The sequence below is a fragment of the Hypanus sabinus genome, chromosome 13, assembly GCF_030144855.1.
Source record: "Hypanus sabinus isolate sHypSab1 chromosome 13, sHypSab1.hap1, whole genome shotgun sequence".
In the NCBI taxonomy this organism is placed as follows: Eukaryota; Metazoa; Chordata; class Chondrichthyes; order Myliobatiformes; family Dasyatidae; genus Hypanus; species Hypanus sabinus.
In genome coordinates, this window is record NC_082718.1 from 71,397,927 (window position 1) to 71,421,289 (window position 23,363).

At 41.8% G+C, this 23,363-nt stretch overlaps 1 protein-coding gene across 1 annotated transcript in view; it reads right to left on the reverse strand.

The window, feature by feature from the left end:
- Window positions 1-1,134: 1,134 nt before the first annotated feature.
- LOC132403375 (seizure 6-like protein) overlaps window positions 1,135-23,363 on the reverse strand; it is a 189,290-nt gene continuing 167,061 nt past the window's right edge. The window contains exons 14-18 of the mRNA XM_059986792.1: window positions 22,477-22,671; window positions 9,795-9,827; window positions 5,668-5,779; window positions 2,730-2,832; window positions 1,135-1,203 (exon numbers count right to left, since the gene is read on the reverse strand). Coding sequence (XP_059842775.1) covers window positions 1,135-1,203; window positions 2,730-2,832; window positions 5,668-5,779; window positions 9,795-9,827; window positions 22,477-22,671 — 512 coding nt within the window. The remainder of the gene's footprint in view (window positions 1,204-2,729; window positions 2,833-5,667; window positions 5,780-9,794; window positions 9,828-22,476; window positions 22,672-23,363) is intronic.

Here is a 23,363-nt window from a genome sequence, read left to right on the forward strand (position 1 = left end):
GAAAAAGGCTTATCTCTGTCACCTCTTTATACTTTCTTACAATCACCTTAAAATTTTGGTCCCACAATGCCAGCAGCGGTGCAGAATGGACTTTATCACCAGCTTTCAAACACAAAGACATCTCTTTATACTCTATCTTTTCTCTGAAGCATCAAATTGGTTTAAAGGGCTAATTTCAACAGGGGCATCTTTACTATTAATGAACAGGGAAACAGAGGAGATTGATCAATCTTCTGGGCTCAAATACTGGGAGACAGCGAGACACAAAGTTGTACATGTGGCTTGCTAATCATGGTCCTGGCTATAGGACAGGGGTTCCCATCCTGGGGTTTACAGACCCTTTGGTTAATGTATTGGTCCAAGACATAGAAAGGGTTGGGAAGCCCTACTATAGAAGGATGCCATTTTATCCTAGTTGCATTTAAAATTCATCATTTGATTCATAAGATCACACACAAATTGTTATTTGTACTAATACACAGTAGGGGTTATGGCCAATGTTCCAACAGGTTTATTCCCAAGCTGCAATTATTTGATTACCAAAAAAAAACTTTGTCATTAGCAGTAGATAGTGAATGGGATTGAAAAGTACCATCTCACTGCACTTGGTCAAACCCTTTTTTGGGAAACAGAGAGTCAAATGAAATTAACCTCAGTGTAAGTACGTATAACCCATTTATCATTACGCAGATTTGTAAAGGGATGGATATCTTGCTGACTGCAGACTAAATACTATGGTCAATATCTTTGAGATGACACCTTAATCAAATGGAAACCTACGTAAACAAAGACTGACAAACAGCCAACATGGAAAAGAAGATATTATGCAAAAATAAATAAATAATACTGAGAACATGAATTCTTGAAAAAGTCCATTGGTTCTGGAATCTGTTGAGGTGAGTGAAGTTCAGGAGCCTGAAGGCTGACGGGTAATTTCTGCTCCTGTAACTATTGCTGTGTGACCCAAGGCTCTTGCTTGATGGTATAGTGAGAAGACAGCGTGGCCTAAATTGTGGGCTCCTTGATGATGGATGCTGCTTCCTTGTGGCAGCGTTCCTTGTAGATTTGCACACTGGAAGGGAGGGCTTTGCCTTTGATGGACTGGGCCCTAACAACCACTTTCTCTTGACTTTTTCATGCCTGGGCATTGGCATCAAAGTGACATTGATTAATTGTGTGGAAAGATTTACCTTTGCCTGCTGGCTGTAAATGGGCACAAGAGTTTTGGCCAATGGTCATATTCATTTCTGTGGACTTCAGTGAAATCAAACGAGGCATTGAATGCAACTGATGGTGAATAATCCTGCATCCATCAGCAAAATGACCAAAGATAAATTACTCTCCATAATCTCCTGCTGTCGTTTCTTGTGAAATACTGGTAGACAACTGACCAACTGGTTCATGTTCATTCTTGAATGAATCAGAGCCTCCACTGTTATTACAGGAATATACAGTTGACATTTTGTGCCAAGGTCCTTCATCAGGACTAGCCTGAAATGTTCACTGTTTGTTCCTCTTCATAGATACTGCCTGACCTGCTGAGTTCCTCCAGCATTTTATGTGTGTTGCTCTGGATTTCCAGTGACATAGATACTGTCCGACCTTCTGAGTTCTTCCAGTACTTTGCATTTGTTGCTCTGAATTTCCAGCTATATAGATACTATCTAATGAGCTGAGATTGTCCAGAATTTTGTGTGTGTTACTCTAGATTTCCAACTAAAGATACTGCATGATGTGCTGAGATCTGACAGAATTTTGTGTTTGTTACGCTGCATTTCCAGCATCTGCAGAATTTCTTGTGTTTATGATTTACTGCTCCACTTTTCTGGCTCTTATTTTCTTGGAAAAACTTCTTAACTTATTTGTACATGTTGTTATGAAACTGTCCATCATAAAAGCAATCGATTTGGGCCATTCCTGTTGTTTTATTAAGATAATTGTTTTAATTTCTTTAATTGCATTTGTAGGTTTCTCAGTACCAGTAACTGTAGTATTAACTGTTCAGGCTAACAAAATGGCTTCTCTGTATTGTTATAATGAAATGGCATCTCTGTAACGTTACTTAATGTTGTAATGGGTTTCTGTATCTGGAATGTTTGGGTTATAACTGCAGATAAGGGGGGAACTAACCGATGGAGAATTGTTATGCTATCTTGTATGTGTGAGTTGAGTGGGAGTTTGTGGTCCTTTTCGGGAGGCGAGCAAGGAGGACGGATGTGTGAGGAGCGGACAGCGGTTCCAGGGTGGCAGATGCTGGATTTTAGTGGTTCGGATGGTGGCTGAAGGCTCAGAAGGTTGTTGTGGATGGAACCGGAGGCATGAGCGTATTAAAATACTATGTGCACAAACTGATAAACTTAATGATTTGCCACCGTTAGGTTATCTGTTTCTACTAACCCATCACTAAGACATAACTAAGGAATAACTGTAAAGTTGCAATTGTTTACTCACCTTTGGTGTATTGTCTGATATTTGTGTTGCGAGCGTGTACTGGGGGGCATTACATTGTATTTACATCAAAGTATTGCACTATTGGCGGAGCGATGGCGGTTCACCCCAGACAAACGGATGCTACACATACAACATCTGGCCACTTGACTTGCCCATTGCCAGCCTACCAAACTTTTCCATCTCCAAATCTTCTTCCACATTCCCCATTTAGAATATAGACTCAAACAATTCTTGAACCAACCCCTCCCCCACGTAAGTGGTAGAAACAGGTTACATACTCCTGTCTCATAGATGGGATTGTCAAAGGCCGTTTCCACAGTAATTTGACTGTAGGGGTGAGAGGACATCAGAGGCAGACGCAGGTTCGAGTGATATCTGCACCTAGAATAGAGTGAGAGAAAGAAAAGTTGAATGATGATAGTTGTAAATGCAACTATATGCCTGGTCTTTGGTGATGTGTAGAGCAGTATGAGAGAGCACCATTGTTTGCAGTTTCATTCTCCAGAGAACAAGTTACCACAGACTGCATGAAAAAAAAATGATTCTGTACTCATCAGTCTTTACAGTAAACATTATGACAGATTTATGCTCAATCTCACAACAATTATGATTCATTCATCCTTCATGAATTGATTATGGGATTAGAAAAATCAGGTTGGTATCAGATTTCAAGGGAAGGAATTTGCTGAGTGCCTATGAGATGGCTTTTTAGAGCAGCTTGAGCCTACTTGGGGAAAGGTTATCTTAGCCTTGGTGTTGTGGAATAAGGCACATCTAATTAGGTGTTGGCGTGTGGCCAAGTGGTTAAGGCATTGGTGATCTGGTGATCTGTAGGTCGCTAATTCGACCCTTAGCTAAGGCAGAGTGTTGTGTCCTTGAGGAAGGCACTTAACTACACATTGCTCTGTGACGATACCAGTGCTAAGCTGTATCGGTCCTTGCCCTTCCCTTGGACAACATCGGTAGCATGGAGAGGGGAGACTTGCAGCATGGGCAACTGCCGGTCTCCCATACAACCCTGTCAGGCCTGCGCCCTGGAAACTTTACAAGGTGCAGATCCAGAGATTAATGGATGTCTATAAGGAGCTGAATGTAAAGAAACCCCTCAGAGGCAGTGTTTGAGTGTTCTCCCTCTCTGCATTTGAGAGGGAGAAGCATAAGTCACATGTAGGTGAATTGGAGGGGGATACCGAGAGGGGATGCTGGCAGAGTAGAGATTGGTGAAGTTTCTGAGAATAGCTCACAAGATGCAGGATAGATATGTCCCACAGAAGAATTCATTCTCAAATGGCAGGGGGAGACAACCATGGCTGACAAGGAAAGGGCATATAAGAGTGGGAAAATGGATGATTGGGAAGCTTTTAAAATATAACATAGGCAACTAAAGAAACTATAAGAAGGGAAAAGATGAAATATGAGGGCAGACTAGCCAATAATATAGAGCAGGATAACAAAGGTTTTTTCAGTTATATAAAGACTAAAAGGGAGGTGGGAATTGATATTGGACCACTGGAAAATGATGCTTGTGAGGTAGTAATGGGGGACAAGGAAATGGCATATGAACTTAATAGGTACTTTGCATCTGTCTTTACTGTGGAAGATACTAACAGTGTGCCAGAGGTCCATGAGTGTCAGGGAGCAGGAGTGAGTGCCATTGCTTTTATAAAGGAAAAAAGTACTAGGCAAACTCAAATGTCTTAAGGTTGATAAGTCACATGGATCAGATGGGCAACATCCAAGAGTCCTGAGAGAGGTTGCTGAAGAAATAATGGATGCATTAGACCATAAAACACAGGAGCAGAATTAGGCCATTCAGCCCATCGAGTCTGCTCCACCTTTCCATCTTGGCTGATCCTGGATCCCACTAAACTGCCATACACCTTCCTTCTCACTTTATCTGATGCCCTGACCAACCAGGAAACGATCAACTTCCGCCTTAAATATACCCATGGACTTGGCCTCCACCATAGTCTGTGGCAGAGCATTTCACAGATTCACTACTCTGGCTGAAAAAAAACCCTTCCTTAACTCTGTTTTAAAAGGTCACTTCTCAGATTTGAGGCAGTGCCTTCTAGTTCTGGATACCTCCAACACAGGAAACATCCTCTCCACATCCACCCTACCTAGTCTTTTCAATATTCATTAGGTTTTAATGAGATCGCCCTGCATTCTTCTAAGTTCCAGTGAGTACAGGCCCAAAGCTGCCAAATGCTCCTCATATGTTAACCCCTTCATTCCCAGAATAATCCTTGTGAACCTCCTCTGGACTCTCTCCAATGTCAACACATTCCTTCTGAGATATGGACCACAAAACTGTCTCCAATACGCCAAGTATGGCCTGACTAGTGTCCTATAAAGTCTCAGCATTATCTCCCTGTTTTTATATTCAATTCCCCTTGAAATAAATGCCCACATTGCATTTGCCATCTTTAGCACAGACTCAACCTGTAAATTAACTTTCTGAGAGTCTTGCATAAAGACTTCTAAGTCCTTCTGCACCTCTGATGTTTGAATTTTCTTCCCATTTAGATAATAGTCTGCACTATTGTTCTCTTTACCAAAATGCATTATTGTACATTTCCTAACACTGTATTCCATCTGCCACTTTTCTGCCCATTCTTCCAATTTGTCTAAATCCTGATACAAACACATTGCTTCCTCCGCAGTACCTACACCTCCACCTATCTTTGTATCGTCCATAAACTTTGCCACAAAGCCACTGATTCTACTATTTAAATCAGTGACACATAATGTGAAAAGTAGTGGTCCCAATACTGACCCCTGAGCACTGATCACTGGCAACCAACCAAAAAAGGCCCCTTTTATTTGTAGTCACTGCCTCCTACCTGCCAGGCATTGCTCTATCCATGCCAGTATCTTTCCTGTAACACCATAGGATTTTATCTAATTAAGTAGTCTCATGTGAGGCATTTTATCCAAATGCCTTCTGAAAATCTAAGTAAGTGACATACACAGTGTCTCCTTTGTCCACCCTGCTTGTTACCTCCTTGAAGAACTCTAACAGTTTCCTCATCCTTAATACTTTCCCAACCTCTAACTGGCCTATAATTTCCTCTCTTTTGCCTTCCTCCCTTCTAAGAGCAGAGCGACATTTGCAATTTTCCAGTCCTCCTCGGCCTTGCCAGTTTCTCAAAAGATCAAGAAGGATTCATGTTTGCGTTTTCTAGAGAGTTCCAAAGGATTACAGTTGCTTACCTGGTGACGTAAATGTAGGTGCTTCCCAACAAAATGGAGATGATGAGGATTGGGATGAATATTGCCAGAGCCATGTTTCCACCATCCATTGGTCTTTCTGCAGCTGCCTCTGCTGCTGAGAGTGGGAAGAGGTAACAGGAAAATAATTTTTTATCTTAAAGCTCCCTCAGCCCGACGCCTATGCAGTGATGGCCCTGCCAACTCCCTGATTTTCCTTCCCTCTTTTCCTGAAGATGCTGAGTCCCCTCTTTGTCAGTCAAATTGCCTTTTTTAATGAACAAGCTCTGAATATGACACTTCTCACTTTGAAGGAAGATGATCTCAGTGTGACTTTAAGTACACATCTCCTTTGCAATGCACACAAAATGCCGGAAGAACTCGACTGGTCAGGTAGCATCAGGTCAGAAATGGACATTTTGGGCCAGGACCTTTCTTCAGGACTGTTTTTCTCTAAGTGTCCTTTGCTATTTTATTTCCCTTTTCACAGAAAAAATTGTTTAAGATACATAAACACAAGATCCTGCAGATGCTTGAACCTTAATGAATTTAACTAATATTATTTTCTGCTAGTATCAGCCAATGGAGATATTGACCAATATATGTACTGTCCGGTTTTCTATTCTGTCAATTTGGTTGGACAAAAGCACCACATATGGCCAAGCAGTTTTCCCAACTCCGCACAGAAAGTATATCAAAACGAGGTCTTGTCTGCGCTTAGCTAAATACCCAGTAAACCATTAGCTCCTTTCCAACTCAACCATGTTACCACTGAGTTCAAGTGCAACATGGGGGTAAAAAGAAAATGGGGTGATACATACAGGATTGAAGGTACTATATTCGAATAAACACGATATACTGAATAAGGTAGATGATCTTGTAGCACAGTTAGGAGATTGTAAAGTATTATGTGAGAATCACTGAGTTGTGTGAAAGAAGATCATAGTTGGGAGCTTAACATCCAAGGATACACATTTCGTTGATAGGACAGACAGGTTGGGATGGATGTTAGTAAAAAATTAAATCATATCCTTATGAAGAGGTGACATAGGATCGAAAGATGTAGAATCCTTGTGGGTAGAGTTAAGAAACTGCAAAGGAAAGAAGACCATAATGGGAGTTATATACAGATCTCCAAACAATAGCCAAGATGTGGGGTACAAATTACAAGGCAAGTGAACAAGGACAATTTTGCAATCATCACCGGGGATTTCAATATGCAGGCAGATTGGAAAAATGAGGTTGGAGGTAATTTTTAGAATGCCAACAAGATGCTTTTTAGAGCAGCTTGTGGTTGAGTTCACTAGGGGAAAGACAATTCTGGATTGGACGTTATGTAAATAACCAAATTTAATTAGAGAGCTTAAGATAAAGGAACTCTTAAGAGAAAGTGGTCATAATATGATAAAATTCACCTGTAGTTTGAGAAGGAGAAGCTAAAATTAGATGTATCAGTATTACAGTGGAGTAAGGGGAATTACAGAGGCATAAGAGAGGAACTGACCAAAGTTGATTGGAAGGGGACACTAGAAGGGATGATGTCACAAAAGCAATGGCTGGAGTTTCTGGGAGTAATCTGGAAGGCGCAGGATAGTTACATCCCAAAGATGAAGTATTCTAAAGGGAAGATGAAGTAACCGTAGCTAACAAGAGAAGTCAAAGCCAACATAAAAGCCTAAAAGAGGACATATAACATAGCAAAAAAAAAGGGAATTTAGAGGATTGAGAAGCTTTTAGAAACCAACAGAAGCCAACTAGAAAAAACAATAAGGAGAAAAAAGTTTAAACATAAAGGTAAACTAGTCAATAATATAAACAAGGATACAAAAAGATTTTTTAGATATATCAAGAGTAGAAGAGGGTTGAGAGTGGATATTGGACCACTGGAAAATGACACTAGAGTGGCAATAATGGGGGACAATGAAAGAGCAGATGGACTTAATTAGATTTTTTGTGTCAGTTTTCATTGTGGAAGACACTACTAAGGAGAAGGTTCTTGAGAAGCTGAAACGTCTGAAGTCCATAAGACCACAGGGCACAGCAGCAGAATTAAGCAATCTGGCCCATTGATTTTGCTCCACCATTGGAACATGTCCGATTTATTATCCCTCTCAACCCCGTTGTCTTGCCTTCTTCCTGTAAACTTTGACACCCTGACTATCAATCTCCACTTTATATACACACAATGATGGCCTCCATAGCTATCTGTTGCAAAAAATTCCACAGATTCACCATCCTCTGACCAAAGAAATTCCTCCTCATCACTGTTCTACATGGACGTCGCTCTATTCTGAAGCTGTGCGCTCTGGTCCTAGACTCCCTGACTACAGGAAATGTCCTCCCCACATTCACTCTGTCTAGACTTTTCAATATTCAATAGATTTCAATGAGATTCCCTCTTATTCTTCTAAACTGCAGTGAGAACCATCAAACACTTCTCAAATGATAAATGTTTCAACCTGGAATCATTTTCGTGATCTTCCATTGGACCCTCTCCAATGCCAGCACATTTTTCTTAGATAAAGGGCTTAAAACTGCTCACAATACTCCAAGTGCAGTCTGACCAGTGCTTTATAAAACCTCAGTATCACATCCTTGCTCTCCTATTCTACTCCTCTCAAAGTGAATGCTAACATTGCATTTGCCTTCCTTACTACCAATTCAACCTGCAAATTAACCTTCATGGAAAGCTGCATGAGAACTCCCAAGTCCTTTTGCACCTTAGGTTTTTGAATGTTCTCTCCATTTAGAAAATAATTTGCCTTGTTCTGTATACTGTGTTACTGCAAATATAACTTGTTCAGTCCTGTATTCACCACCCTTTTGACTTTGCCCCCCTGTTTCACTTCAAATCATCCCACTGACTGTAATGTTTCCTGTCATCTGCCTGTTCTTCCTCACAGTCTCAAGACACATTGCATCTACTTGTATATCAAGTGTTCCATCCTCAGCCCTATCAATTCGGTTTCCATCCCCTTGTCGTTAGTTTAAACTCTCCTCAACAGCTCTAGCAAACAAGCCCTCAAGTCATGCTTCTTCCCATGGTTCCAAAAGAGGCAGTTGAAGATTGTGGAAGCATTTGGAGTGATTTTTTCAAGAATCACTAGATTCTGGAATGGTTCTGGAGGACTGGAAAATTGCAGATGTCACTTTACTCTTTAAGAAGGGAGGGGACAAAATAAAGGAAATTTTTGGCCAATTAGCAAACGTCAGTGGTTGAGTAGATGTTGGAGTCCATTATTAAGGATGAGGTTTCAGGGTACTTGGAAGAAGATGATAAAATAGTCCAAAGTCAGCATGGTTTCCTGAAGGGAGGGAACCTAGTGGATGAATTGTGTGTAATTGGGTGGTGCAGTCTCAATGGGCTGGACGGGCCAGTTACTGTGCTGAACCTCTAAATGAAATAAAATATTTCTTTCATCCACAACTTTTTGATCAACACATACACGCACCAAAAAGAAAATGCAGGAGGAACTCAGCAGGCCAGCCAGCAACTGTGGAAAAGAGTAAACAGTTGATGTTTTGGGCCAAAACACATGATTTCCAGCATCTGCAGTTTTTCCTCTTGATTGTCATGTTGTACCAGTCTTGAGAGACCTTGATATGAGCACCAGATTTCCATTGGTTGAGAACAGGAGTAGGGCAATTGGACTTCTAAGCCTGATCTGCCTTTCAGTCCGATCCTGGGAGATCAACTCTGCATTTCTCTCTACCCTTGCCTGCTCTCTATCTCTGCCTCTCTCAGATATATTAAAAGAATCAAGTTCCAGCACCCTTTGAGGAAGAGCATTCCATAGACTCACAATCCACTGAGAGATTAAAAAATCAACTCCTCTCTGTATTGACTCATCATCATTAAGTAGCTCTGATTCTAGACTCTATCACAAGGAAGGTAAGTTCTGCTGGTCAATTGTCTGATCTAGAAGTAGTTCTAGAGCAGTACCGAGAGCCTTTACTCTGAGTCCAGTAACTGAAGTGTATGATCCTGGTGCCATCTTAGAAAGCTCCAATCTCCATCCAAACCATTTTGTATTTCCTCACAACCATTCCTAGATTGTTGGCCTTAATCTGTTGTTGAACCTTCTCATTGTCATCCAACATTTGCAGTTTAAACACTGCCATCAACTCACCTTCCAAAGAGTGCTCGAAGCCGTACTGAGCAGCTGAAAATAAAGAAAAAGAGTTTTCTTTTGCAAATGAATGTTCTTGAAGTAGTTGTACAAATTAGTACTCATCAGAATAATCATGTAAATGTAATATTGCGGAATTAGACAAGATTGTGGTCATATACAATTCTCCAGTTTTACCTGAGGATCCAGTATAGTGATAGAATCATACAGCACTATAGCTCAGAAACAGGCCCTTCAGTCCATCTAGTGTTGGCCTTCTGCCTATTCCTATCGACCTAAAATCTATCGAGGCTTTTCAATATTCAGTAGGTTTCAATGAGACCCTCCTCCCTTATTCTTCTAAACTCCAGTGATTACAGGCCCAGAGCCTTCAAGCCTTGTTTATATTAACCCTTTCATCCTTCGGATCATTCTCAAGAACCTCCTCTGGATCCTTTCCAATGCCAATAAATCCTTTCTTAAACATGGGACTCAAAATTGCTCACAATACACCAATGTGGTTCGACCAATGTCTTATAAAGCCTCAGCATCACATCCTTGCTTTTGCTTTCTAGTTCTTTCAAACTGAATGCTAACAGTGCATTTGCCTTCCTTACTAACTACTCAACCTGCAAATTAGCTTTCAGGGAATCCTGCACAAAGATTCCCAAGTCCCTTTGCACCCTAAGTGTAGTGGAACCATACCTGGATTTTCTTGGAGCCTACAGTAGTTCTCCAGTCCCACTAGTCATTAACTTTCCAGCCACTTTAGAAATTGAAATGCAGTACCTTGTCAAAAGCCACTTAGCTTTTGATTTATTGTGGACATATTAGTGTAGGGAACTTACGATGAGAATAAACAACATCACAGATTATATACATTATAATGCAGGGCACTGATGTTATATATAATTTGTGCCAGGCAAGAGAATGGACAGTGCAATGCAGGACATTGTAGAAGAAAGAATGGGGCCAGGAAATGAAACTGTTAACACTTTAAGAACACTTAAAGTACAGCACAGCACAGGAACAGGCCTTTTGGCAACAATATTGTGCTGCACCAAATAAATTGGTGATCAAGTGGCCAGCTAAACTAATTCCCTCTGTCTGCTCGGTATCCATTTTCCTTGCATTCATGTGCCTATCTAAGCATCTCTTATGTAGCAGTTAGTGCAACACCATTACAGCTTGGGGCATTAGAGTTCAGAGTTCAATTCCAGCACCATTCTCGACAAGTCCACCCTGTGGAATGCATGGGTTTTCTCTGGCTGCTCTGGCCTCATCCCACAGTCCAAAGACATACCTGGTAGGTTGATTGGTCATTGTAGATTGTCCCGTGATTAGATTAGGGTTAATTTGGGGTCCTGGGGTTGCTGAGGCAGCGTGGATCGAAGGACCAAATAGGCCTACTCTGTGTTCTATCACTACATAAATAAATAAAGTCCCGGGTATACTTGCCTTTACTATCACCCCAGGCACCTGCCATTCTCTGCGTAAAAACCTTGCCCCTCACATCTCCTTCAAAATGACCCATCTCACCTTAAATGCATGCCCTCTGCTATTAACACATTACTACCCTGGGAAAAAGATACTGCCTGTCTCCTTGATCTATGCCTCTTATAAACCTCTATCAGATCTCCCCCTCGGCTTCTGCCATTCCGGAGGAAACAACCCAAGCTTTTTCAACCTTTCTTTATAGCACATGCCCTCTAATCCAGTTAATATCCTGGTAAACCTCTCTCTCTCGGAAGCCTCAACATCCTTCCCATAATGGAGTGAACACCTATACTGGGGTGACCAGAAATGCATGCAATACTCCAGATGCAGCCTAACTAGAGTTTAAAAACAAATGAAGTGAAAAATGTACTGGCTAGAAATATCTCTAATTAAAGGTTGGAAAGCTCTTGCAAGAGGTGTAGAATATAAAGTATGATTTTGGTATTATTGTGTAGCTTTGAGGAACAGTAAATGGAAGTTATCGAGGCAACAGTAAAGGTGCAACTTGAATTATGAATGGACGTGGGCTCATCTCTCACTAAAGCCAAGAAGTTTGTATTTGCCCAAGAACACTTCAGAGTTACGAAGGAATTCAATAGCACAAATGTGTTATGGAGTCACAGAGTTACAGAACACTGCAGCACAGAACAGGCCCTTTGGCCCATCTGGTCCATGCCGGATTGTTATTCTGCCTTCTCCCATTGACCTACATCTGGACTGTAGCCTTCCATACCCCTTCCATCCATGTACTTATCCAAACTTCTCTTAAATGTTAAAATGGAACCCACCTCAGAGTGAAGAAGACCCCTTGTGTTGCCTTTAAACATTTCACTTCTCATCCACAACCCATGACCTCTAGGTGTAGCCTGCTTGCATTTACCCTCTCTATAACCCTCATAATTTCAGATACCTCTATCAAATCTTCCCCCTTTCTCCCTAGCGTCCATTCTCTGTGCTGTGTGTGTATACAAGAGAATGGACCGTTCAATGTCAATACAAAACAAAAAAATCATATTTCCACACAAAAATATTCTGTTTATTTCCTTTCATGGTTATCTTGCAGTTTGCCAGTAATAATGGCAAAGCAAAATGTAAGCTAACCTTGTAATGAAATAAACAGAAAATCTTTAAGCCTCTTTAAGTGAAGGATGATGAGCACTTGGAATTCACTGGCATACAGCTGCTGATGTAGGGCCTTTCAATCCTTTCATAAGGCACTCGTGCTGAAACGTTCTCAGCTAATGTAGTGTTGCTGGCAGGTACTCAAGGGAGCAGTTTTTGAAAAACTGGTTATGCATATAAAATGTTATTGAGCACCAGTGAGGTTCCCAGTGAATGCAGAACCAGGACATATAAAGCGTGGCTAAACAGACTGAGCTCAGAAAGAGCTAAAACCTTTACTACTAAAAAAGCAATGCCACAATTAACATTAAAAACCTGAGGAGGAATTGTAGGATAGAGGGGGTAGTGTAGCGGTTAGTGCCAGTGACCTGGGTTCAATTCCCTGTAAAGGATTTATACATTCTCCCCATGACTATATGGGTTTCTCCGCATGCTCCATTTCCTCCCACATTCCAAAGGCATGAGTATAATTGGGCAGCGGGGGTTGGTGGGACCGGAAGAGCCTGTTACCATGCTGTATCTCAGTAAAATGAACACATAAATAAGGTAAGAAGGAGGTAAGTTCAAGCTTTACAATGTAAAGGTTGTAGGACTTGAAATCCTGGATGATCAAACTCAAGAACTGGAATGAAGAAGGATGAAAGGAGACTTGATAGCAGTGCACAAGTTGTACAAGAAGATAGAATGGACAGTCAGAGACATTTTCCCAGGACAGACATGGATAATACGAGGGCATAATTTTAAGGTGAATGGAGGAAAGTATAGGGGGAGGGAACCGTCAGAGGTAGTTTTTTTCACAGAAATGTGGGTGTGCGGAAGAGGCAGATACATTAGGTACATTTAAGAAATTCTTAGGCATATGATGATCGCAAAATGGAGAGCTATGTAGTAGGGAAGAGTGAGATTGATCTTAGAGTAGGTATAAGTTTGGCACAACATCATAGGCTGAAGGGCCTGTACTGTGCTGTAAAGTTCTATATTCTAGTTTAAGAACAGCTTCATCCCCACTGCTATCAGGCTTGTGAATCTGTCACCTCTTTGACCTCCCCTTCCTGCTAGCACTGTAACATTCCAAACCTTTAATTCTATCTCTCTTGGTTGCTCTCTATTTTATACTGCCTCACTTTGCTCTGTTCCTTTGTTTTGTGATTATCGCTGACTCTCAAATCAATTGTGATAATCAAAAAACGTTGAATTTGTTTATTGGCATGTTATCTGCACCCCGTTACTCTGTGGGCTTCAGGCCAGTAAGGAATTTCTTTGCATCACTAGTGGATAAGATAAGAAACTAATCTAAATGTGATATTCATATAGTTCTCCAGGCTCTGCACAGTCCCAGACTGATCTAGACATCCCATTCCTGGAATCTCACACAGCCACACCTCCCACCACTCCAAAATCTCTGGGGAACATGGATCACTGCATTTACCTGGGAAAGAACCATCTTTGCCAGCAAGAGGTCCTACAGCTTCACTAACTTGAAAAATGTTAAGGAAATTTACCCCTTTAAGATGAACATCAGACATAGGAGCAGAATTAGGTTATTCAGCTCATTGAGCTGGCTCTGCCATTTGATCACGGCTGGTTTATTTTCCATCCCAATTCCAGTAATGCTATGCTACTTGGGGGATAAAAATTGGTCAGGATATCAGAAAGAACTTCCAGGCTTTTCTTGGATAAAGTTTTACATCTGAGAGAAGACAAAGAGTCCAAGTTTAATGTCTTGACTGTAAGATTGTGCCTCTGGCAGTGAATTACACCTGCAGTATATAGTGAACTAGATGGTCTGCCCACATACTTGTATGGTTTTATTGTCTGCAGTGTAATGTTAGGGACATTATCTGCACCTAAGCAGTGAATTGCAATCTCAGGTATTTCCAGTGTAATAACTTCTTATACTGTTTAAAGATGTTTTTAAGAAAACATTCTTTTAGACCATAAGATATAGGAGCAGAACTAGGCCAATTGGCCCATCAAGTCTGCTCTGCCATTTCATCATGGCTGATCCAGTTTTTCTCTCAGCCCCAATCTCCTGCTTTCTCCCAGTATCCTTTTGTGCCCTGACCAATCAAGAATTTATCAACCTCTGCCTTGATAAAGATTTGTCCTCCACAGCCACCTGTGGCAATGAATTCCACAGATTCACCATTCTCTGGCTAAAGAATTTTTTCCTCATCTCCATTCTAAAAGGATGTCCCTCTATTCTATGGCTCTGTCCTCTGGTCTTAGACTCTCCCACCATAGGAAACATCCTCTCCACATCCACTCTATCAAGGAATTTCACTGTTCAATAGGTTTGAATGAGGTCACCGTCTCATTCTTCTGAATTCCAGTGAATACAGGCCCAGAGCTATCAAACAATCTTCATTTGACAAGCCATTCAATCCTGGAATCATTTTTGTGAACCTCCTTTGAACCCTCTCCAGTGTCAAGATGAGGAGCCCAAAACTGCTCACAATACTCCAAATGAGGCCTCAATAGTGCTTTTTAAAGTCTCAACATTACATCCTTGCTTTCATATTCTGGTTATCTTGAAATGAAAGCATTTGCCTGCCTCACCACAGACTCAACCTGCAAATAAACCTTTAGGGAATCCTACACAAGGACACCAAGGCCCTTTGTGCCTCAGGTTTTTGAATTTTCTCTCCATTTAGAAAATAGAAACATAGAAAACCTACAGAACAATACAAGTCCTTTGGCCCACAAAGCTGTGCTGAACATGTGCTGAGAAATTACCTAGGATTAACCATAGCCCTCTTTTTCTGAGCTCCATGTACCTGTCCAGGAGTCTCTTAAAAGATCCTATTGTATCTGCCTCCACCACCATTCCTGGCAGCCTATTCCACGCACTCACCATTTTTTGCGTAAAAAAACTTGCCCCTGACATCTCCTCTGTACCTAATTCCAAGCATCTTAAAACTGTGCCCTCTCGTGTTAGCCATTTCAGCCCTGGGAAAAAGCCTCTGACTACCCACACAATAAATGCCTCTCATCATCTTGTACATCTCTATCAGGCCATCTCTCAACCTTCGTCACTCCAAGGAAAAAAGGTCGAGTTTGCTCAACCTATTCTCATAAGGCATGCTCCCCAATCCAGGCAACATCCTTGTAAATCTCCTTTGCACCCTTTCTATGGTTTCCACATCCTTCCTATAGTGAGGTGACCAGAGCTAAAATATTCAACCATTTCATTTCTTCTACCAAAGTGCATGGTCATACACTTTTTGATACTGAATTCCATCTGCCATTTCTTTGCCCATTCAGGAGAATCTGTATAATTCCTTCTGTAGCCTCTCTACTTCCTCAGAATTAAATGCCCCCATGCCTATCTTTATATTGTCTGCAAATTTTGTAACAAAGCCATCAATTCCAGCATCCAAATCATTGGCATATGATAGAAAAAGAATCGGTCCCAACACAGACCCCTGTGGAACACCACTAGTCACTGGTGTCCAACCAGAAAAGTCTCACTTTATTCTCACTCTTTGCCTCCTGCCATGCTTTATCCAAGCTGGAATCTTCCCTGTAATACCATGGGCTCAAAACTTGTTAAGCAGCCTCAGATATGGTTGATGCAAGTGCACAACATCAACTGATTCTCCTTTGTCTATCCTGCTTTTTATTTCTTCAAAGAATTCCAACGGATTTGTCAGGCAAGATTTTCCCTTGAGGAGACCACGCTGACTGGGGCTTATTTTATGAGACCTCATCCTTTATAATTGACTCCAATATCTTCCCAGCCACTGAGATCAGACAATCTGGCCTATAATTTCCTTTCTTCTGCCTTTCACCCTTCTTGAAGAGTGGAGAGATATTTGCAATTTTCCAGTCTTCCAGAACTGTTTTAGAATCTAGTTATTTTTGAAAGATCATTACTAATGCGTAATCATTAATGATTAATGAGTTAATCATAACTCCACTGGGTGCTTTTTATAGGCCACCCAATAGTAACTGGGATATCAAGGAGCAGATAGGAAAACAGATCCTAGAAAGGTGTAATAATAACAGAGTTGTTGTGATGGGAGATTTTAATTTCCCAAATATCGATTGGCATCTCCCTAGAGCAAGGGGTTTGGATGGGGTGGAGTTTGTTAGGTGTGTTCAGGAAGGGTTCTTGTCACAATATGTAGATAAGTCTACAAGAGGACAGGCTGTACTTGATTTGGTATTGGGAAATGAACCTGGTCAGGTGTCAGATTTCTCAGTGGGAAAACATTTTGGAGATAGTGATCATTATTCTGTCTCCTTTACAATAGAATTAGAAAGAGATAAGAACAGACAAACAGCCTTTTCTCCTTGGAGTGAAGGAGGATGAGAGATGATCTGATAGAGGTGTATAAGATGATGAAAGACATTGATCGTGTGGATAGTCAGAGGCTTTTCCCCAAGGCTGAAATGATTGTCACAAGAGGACCCAGGTTTAATGTGCTGGGGAGTAGGTACAGAGGAGATGTCAGGGGTAAGTTTTTTACTCAGAGAGTGGTGAATGCGTGGAATGAGCTGTTGGCAATGGTGGTGGAGTCAGATATGATAGGATCTTTTAACAGGCTTTTGGATAGGTACATGGAGCTTAGTAAAATAGAGGGCTATAGGTAAGCTTAGTAATTTCTAAGGTAGTGACATGTTCAGCACAACTTTGTGGGCCAAAGTGCCTCTATTGTGCTGTAGGTTTTCTATGTTTCTATGTCTCCAATCTTTTCAGCCACCTCTTTCAGAACCCTGGGGTTTAGTCCATCTGGTCCAGGTGACTTATCTACTTTCAGATCTTTTCATTTCACAAGAACCTTCTCCCTAGTACATAATGGCAACTCCACACACTTCCTGACCTCTGTCACCTGGAGCTTCCACCATAGTGCTTGTGTCTTCCACAGTGAAGACTGATGTAAAATGCTTTTTCAGTTCATCAGCTATTTTCTTGTTCCCCCATTACTACCTCTCCAGCATCGTTTTCCAGTGGTCCAATATCAACCCTTGGCTCTTTTACACTTTATGTGTCTGAAGAAACTTCTAGTATCCTCTTTAATATTATTGGCTAATTTACTTTTGTATTCCAGCTTTACCTTCTTAATGACTTTTTAGTTGCCTTCTGTTCATATTTAAAAGCTTCCCAGTCTTCCAGCTTCCCATTATTTTTGCTCTATTTATGCACTTTCTTTGGCTTTTATGTTGGCTTTGACTTCTCTTGTTAGCCATGGCTGTGTCATCTTGCTTTTAGAATATACCTTCTTCTCTGGGATGTATATATCCTGTGCCTTGTGAATTCCTTTCAGAAATTTCAGTCATTGCTGCTCTGCTGTCATCCCTGCTAGTGTCCTTTTCCAATCAATTCTGGCCAGCTCCTCTCTCATGCCTCTGAAATCCCCTTTATCCTACTATAATACCGATACATCTGAGCTTAGTTTCTTCTTCTCAAATTTCTGCGTGAATTCTATCATATTATGATCACTTTTCCCTGAGGGTTCTTTTACCTTAAGCACTCTAATCAATTTTGGTTCATTGCAAAACACCCAATCCAGAATAGTTGATCCTGTAGTGGGCTCAATCACGAGCTGCTCTAAAAACCCATCTTGTAGGCACTCCAGAAATCTGCGCCCCCTCCCCCCGCCCCCCCGGAATCCAGCACCGACCCGATTTTCCCAAATCTACCTGCATATCAAAATCCCTCTTGACTATTGTAACTTTGCCCTTTTGTCATGCACTTTCTATCTCCCATTGTAATTTGTAGACCTCATCCTTACTACTGTTACCCTTGCAGTTCCTTAGCTCTATCCACAATGATCCAACTCCTTCCAACCATGTCACCTGTTTCTAATAATTTGATATAATTTTTTACCAACAGAGCAATGTCACTCCCTCTGCCTTCCTGCCTCTTCTTTCGATACAATGTGTAAGGAGAAACTTGGACATTAAGCTCCCAGCTATAATCTTCTTTCAGTGATGTCTACAACATCATACCTGCCAATCTGTAACCATGTTCATCTACATTATTCCTTATACTGTGTGCATTCATATATCACACTTTCAGTCCTGTGTTCTCCCTTTTCAATTTTGTTCATCTTTTATGTTGCAACTCATCCTGTTGACTGCAATTTTGCCCTGTCAACAACTTCTCCTCACTACACATTGCCTGTTTGTAAACCAGCTACCTCATCTTCAGCACTATTATCCACCTTTCCTACGATATTTCTTGCATTGAAATGTATGCACCTCAGGACACTAGTCACACCTTTTGTTTCATATCTTTGTCTGAGGTCTTACCAACATCTGCCTCCACAACCTCTCCACTAACTGTTCTGGTACTCTGGTTCGACTACCCCTTCAACTTTAGTTTAAACCCAACTGCTCAGCATTAACAAATTTTCCCACTAGGATATTAGTCCCCCCTCCAGTTCAGGTGCAAACCGTCCCTTCTGTACAGGGCCACCTTCCCTGGAAGAGAGCCTAATGATCTAAAAATCTTATGCCCTCTCTCCTCCACCAACTCCTTAGCCACACGTTAAACTGCATAATCTTCCTAGTTCTGGCCTGACTGGCACGTGGCATGGGTAGCAATCCTGAGATCACAGGATGCTGGAGGTCCTGCCATTTAACTTAGAACCTAATTCCTTGAACTTTCTATGCAGAACCTTGTCACTCATCCTACCCATGTCATTGGTACCGACATGGACCATGACTTCTGGCTGTTCATCCTCCCACATAAGAATGCCGAGGACACAGTCTGAGATATCCCAGACCCTGGCACCCAAGAGGCAGCATACCATCCAGGAATCTCATTCTTGCCTACAGAACCTCCTGTTCACTCCCCTAACTAACAAATTGCCTCTCACTACGATGTGCCTCTTCTCCCCCCCTTCCCTTCTGAGTTGCAGAGACAGACTCGGTGCCAGAAACCTGGCTACTGTGACTTTCTCTTTTGGGTCAACCCCTCCCCCCTCCAACAGTGGGGTACCTGGATAGAGCCAACTGTTTGTAAGGTTTAAAGGCTCTCATCCATTTCCCTAAGCTGCAGGCTCTTCAGAGTTGGCTGCTGGGGTGTATTACACACCCTTCAGCTTGGTGGGTTGGTTTAGAACGGGGGTTGGCAACCTGCGGCTCCCGAGCCATTTGTGGCTCTTTCACCTCTGTGCTGCGGCTCCCTGTGGCTTTGGGAAATAATTGGTCAGTATTTAATTAAAATGTATTTTATGTTAGTTTGTTAGCTTTTGAAATGTAATTCTAAATTTGAAGATTATGGTGATCTTGTACAATCTAAGTGTGGCGACGCATTTCCTGGCACATCCGAAACGGCTCTCAATTAGCCAGCATTCAGGCTAAGGGAGATAGCCTACGGGGGTTTGTGAGTACGCGTCTTTTGCAGCATCTGCGTCCATGGGGGCTGGGTTGAGGGAGGCTTAAAAGCAAGGCTGTTTAGTTCGAATAAAGTTATTCGACTGCAGTTTACTGACTGCGTGAGCACACCGCTGCAACGTGTTTTTATCGCTATTAATATACGTCACCACTGCCAATACCTGACACCCGCCAGTGCGCGATTTCTTTAATTTTTCGATCCAAGGTAAGCCAACTATGGAAAATTCTAAAAAAAGAAAAGTGACTGAAGAAAACAGAACGTTTAATGATACGTGGACAGATTCATTTGCTTTCACTGTTGACGAGACTGGTTTACCGGTATGCTTAATATGCAATGAGAAACTAGCAAACAACAAAAAGTCAAATGTCGCAAGGCATTTCCAGAATAAACACGCAGCCTTTGCTCAAAAATATCCGGATGGAGATGAGAGAAAAAAAGCCGTTTCGGAACTGATGCGGAAGGTTGATCTGAGCAAAAATCATTTCCAGAAATGGATGAAGTCTGGAAAATCAACGACATACGCCAGTTATATTGCCACTCAGGAAATAGTCAGGCACGGGAAGCAGTTTACAGATGGTGAATATATAAAAGAATCTTTCATTAAGATTTCAGAACATCTATTCACGGACTTTAAAAACAAGAGTGAAATTGTGCAGAAAATCAGGGATATGCCCCTCTCTGCAAAGACTGTCAAAGACAGAACCATAAAAATGGCAGAAGACATCACAAGACAGCAAATTAAAGACATCAATTCAGCTGTGGCCTACTCGATTGCCTGTGACGAGTCTAAAGACAAAGGTGATATTGAACAAATAGCGTTGTCTGCCGGTATGTAAACTCTGCCGGGCCACAGGAAGAACTGATTGAGTTGATACCTCTAAAAGACCAAACATGGGGGGACGACATCTGTGAGGCTGTCTTGAATTGTTTAAGAGCCAAAGGAATAAAGACCACCCATCTGGTGTCAGTAGCTACTGATGGGGCACCGAATATGATGGGAACGCACAAGGGAATTGTGGCTTTACTGCAGAAGTCGCTGGACAGAAAGCTGCTGATTTTTCACTGCATCTTGCACCAAGAGGCACTGTGCGCTCAAACATTTCCTCCGGAATGCACAGAAGTAATGGATGTTGTCATTCAGATTGTCAATAAAATAATGGCAAAAAGTTTAAATCACCGTCAATTCCGTTTGTTACTGGACGAGCTGGAAAGCGCATATTCTGATCTCCTGCTGCACAACAAAGTCCGGTGGCTGTCCAAAGGGGAGGTGCTGAAACGCTTTGTCGCGTGTCTGGAAGAAGTGAAAACTTTCCTGGGCAGCAAAGGGCTCAACTTTCCTGAGCTGGAACAGCCAGAGTGGCTGGAAAAGCTACACTTCATGGTAGACATGACAGCGCACCTGAACATGCTGAACACAGCTCTTCAACGGGGTAAGGACGTACAGCCCTGCACATGTTGGAGGATGTTTTGGCATTCGAGCGCAAGTTGACGTTGCTTGCCAGAGATTTACAGAAAGGCACATTGTCTCACTTCCCCAATTTGAGAGAGTTCAAACAAGGTCACGACATGATAAATTCGGAGTATTTACATTCTGCAATCATCGCAATGCAAACATCGTTTGGGAAACGCTTCTGTGAGTTCAGAGAGGAAAAAAACACATTATCCTTCCCGGTCACTCCCCTAAGCATCGATCCATCCCTACTGAATACGACTGCATTGTCAGGTGTGAGTCAACCTGAAAAAGTATGATAAATATTTTAATTGCCTATTATTTTACGTATATTCATATGTTTTCATTGTTCAGTGAAATAGTCCTTTTATTTTTCAGGTTGACAGCTGGCTGACGTTATTTTTGGTTTGCTGCTGGCGGCAAATTTAAGTTTGGCGTTTTTCATAAATACAAGAAGGACTCAAATAGACGTTGAGTATTTTACTTAAAAGTAACCTTCAACCCAACGTCTTTTTTTCGGAGTTCAAAATGTTTTTGTTGCATGCAGAAATGTAATTTCATTTTCTCTGCAGGAGTTCATCAATTTCATAAATGCAACACATTATAGTTTGTTTATACATAGCATAAAGGCAAAACAAAACGTTGTATGCAGTGTTATTTCATTTTAAATGTCAAGCGGGTTTTGCGGCTCCCAGTGTTTTCTTTTCTGTGGGAAACGGGTCCAAGTTGCTCTTTCAGTGGTAAAGGTTGCTGACCCCTGGTTTAGAAGGAGCACAGTTCACACTGGCTTCTGCATGAATTAACATTGAGTTGTCACCATGAACAGCATGCCAGCTTCCTTCCACTGGCACAGATCAAAGGCGTGTAGTAGTTGGCGTAACACTATTACAGCACCAGTGACCTGTGTAAGGAGTTTGTATATTCTCACTGTAATTACACGAGTATCCTCATGGCTGCACTGGTTTCCTCCCACATTCCAAAGACATGGCTTAACTGGTCACCTGGGCTCGTTTGGGCCTGAAGGGCCTGTTACTGTGCTGTATCTCTACAGGAAATAAATAGACTCATGCTCAGAATGAATACTCACCTCCTTTCCACCCACATACAGTGAAGCACCAGTTTGTACGCTGCGTATAGTGCCTGATTTCTGTGCAGACTCTCGGAGCTGTGGGGCAAATCTGCTGGTCTCACTTCTTGTGGTGCAAAGGCTGGCATCCACAGCCAGCTGGGAATATGCTGGAACTTCTCAGCATTGCTCAGAGGGTGGTTCAAAATTTGGACCTTACCTTTACATGAAGGCAGTGGCCCACTCCAGTGGGATGGGTGGGCAATGATGCACCTGATAGTAACCTCTCCAACCAGCTCAAAGCCTTCGTAACACATGAAGGTCAACGTCTCGCCTGGCAGATACAGACGCTTATATAGAATCTGGTAGCCATTTTGTGGTAGTCCTGGGTTTTCACATGCTACTGACTCCTCAGCTGAAAGAAATCAGAAATCAGACATTACAGGAAAGGAGAATATTAATCTGTATTTAGACAGCAGTTTTCAGGTCAACACTATTAAGCTCAAAAATGATCTGATGTTCTGGAACAGATACCAGTACAGCGCAGTCCACGATGTTGTGCTGACCTTTTCACCTGCCCTAAGATCAATCTAACACTTCCCTCCATGTGCCTAAGAGTCTCTTAAATATCCCTAATCTACAGTATCTATCTCTACCACCATTCCTGGCAGTGTGTTCCACGCACCCACCATCATCTATGTGAAAAAAACTTACTTCTGGCATCCCCTCCACACTTTACTCCTACCTCTTCAAAATCGCCAATCTCTGGGTGCTGCAGTAGTGCTACACTACTCTGCTACCTCTCAGAATGTATGTCTGAAGATTATTCATTTCTTGTTTGGGATTTGTGTGTCACTGGCAAAACCATCAATTATTTCCTCCCCTTAATCGTTCTCAGGAAGCTCCCTTTTTGACTTGTAGCATTCCCTCTGGGGAAGATGCCCCCACAGAGACGTTAGAGAGGGAGCTCCGAATATAAGCCTAACAACAATGAAGGAACAATGGAAGTCAGAACGGTGTGCAACTTATTTCATTACATTGTAGAAGGAGGCTATTCAGCCCATTGAGTCCCTACTGGTTCTCAGAAGAGAGCTATTAACCAATTTC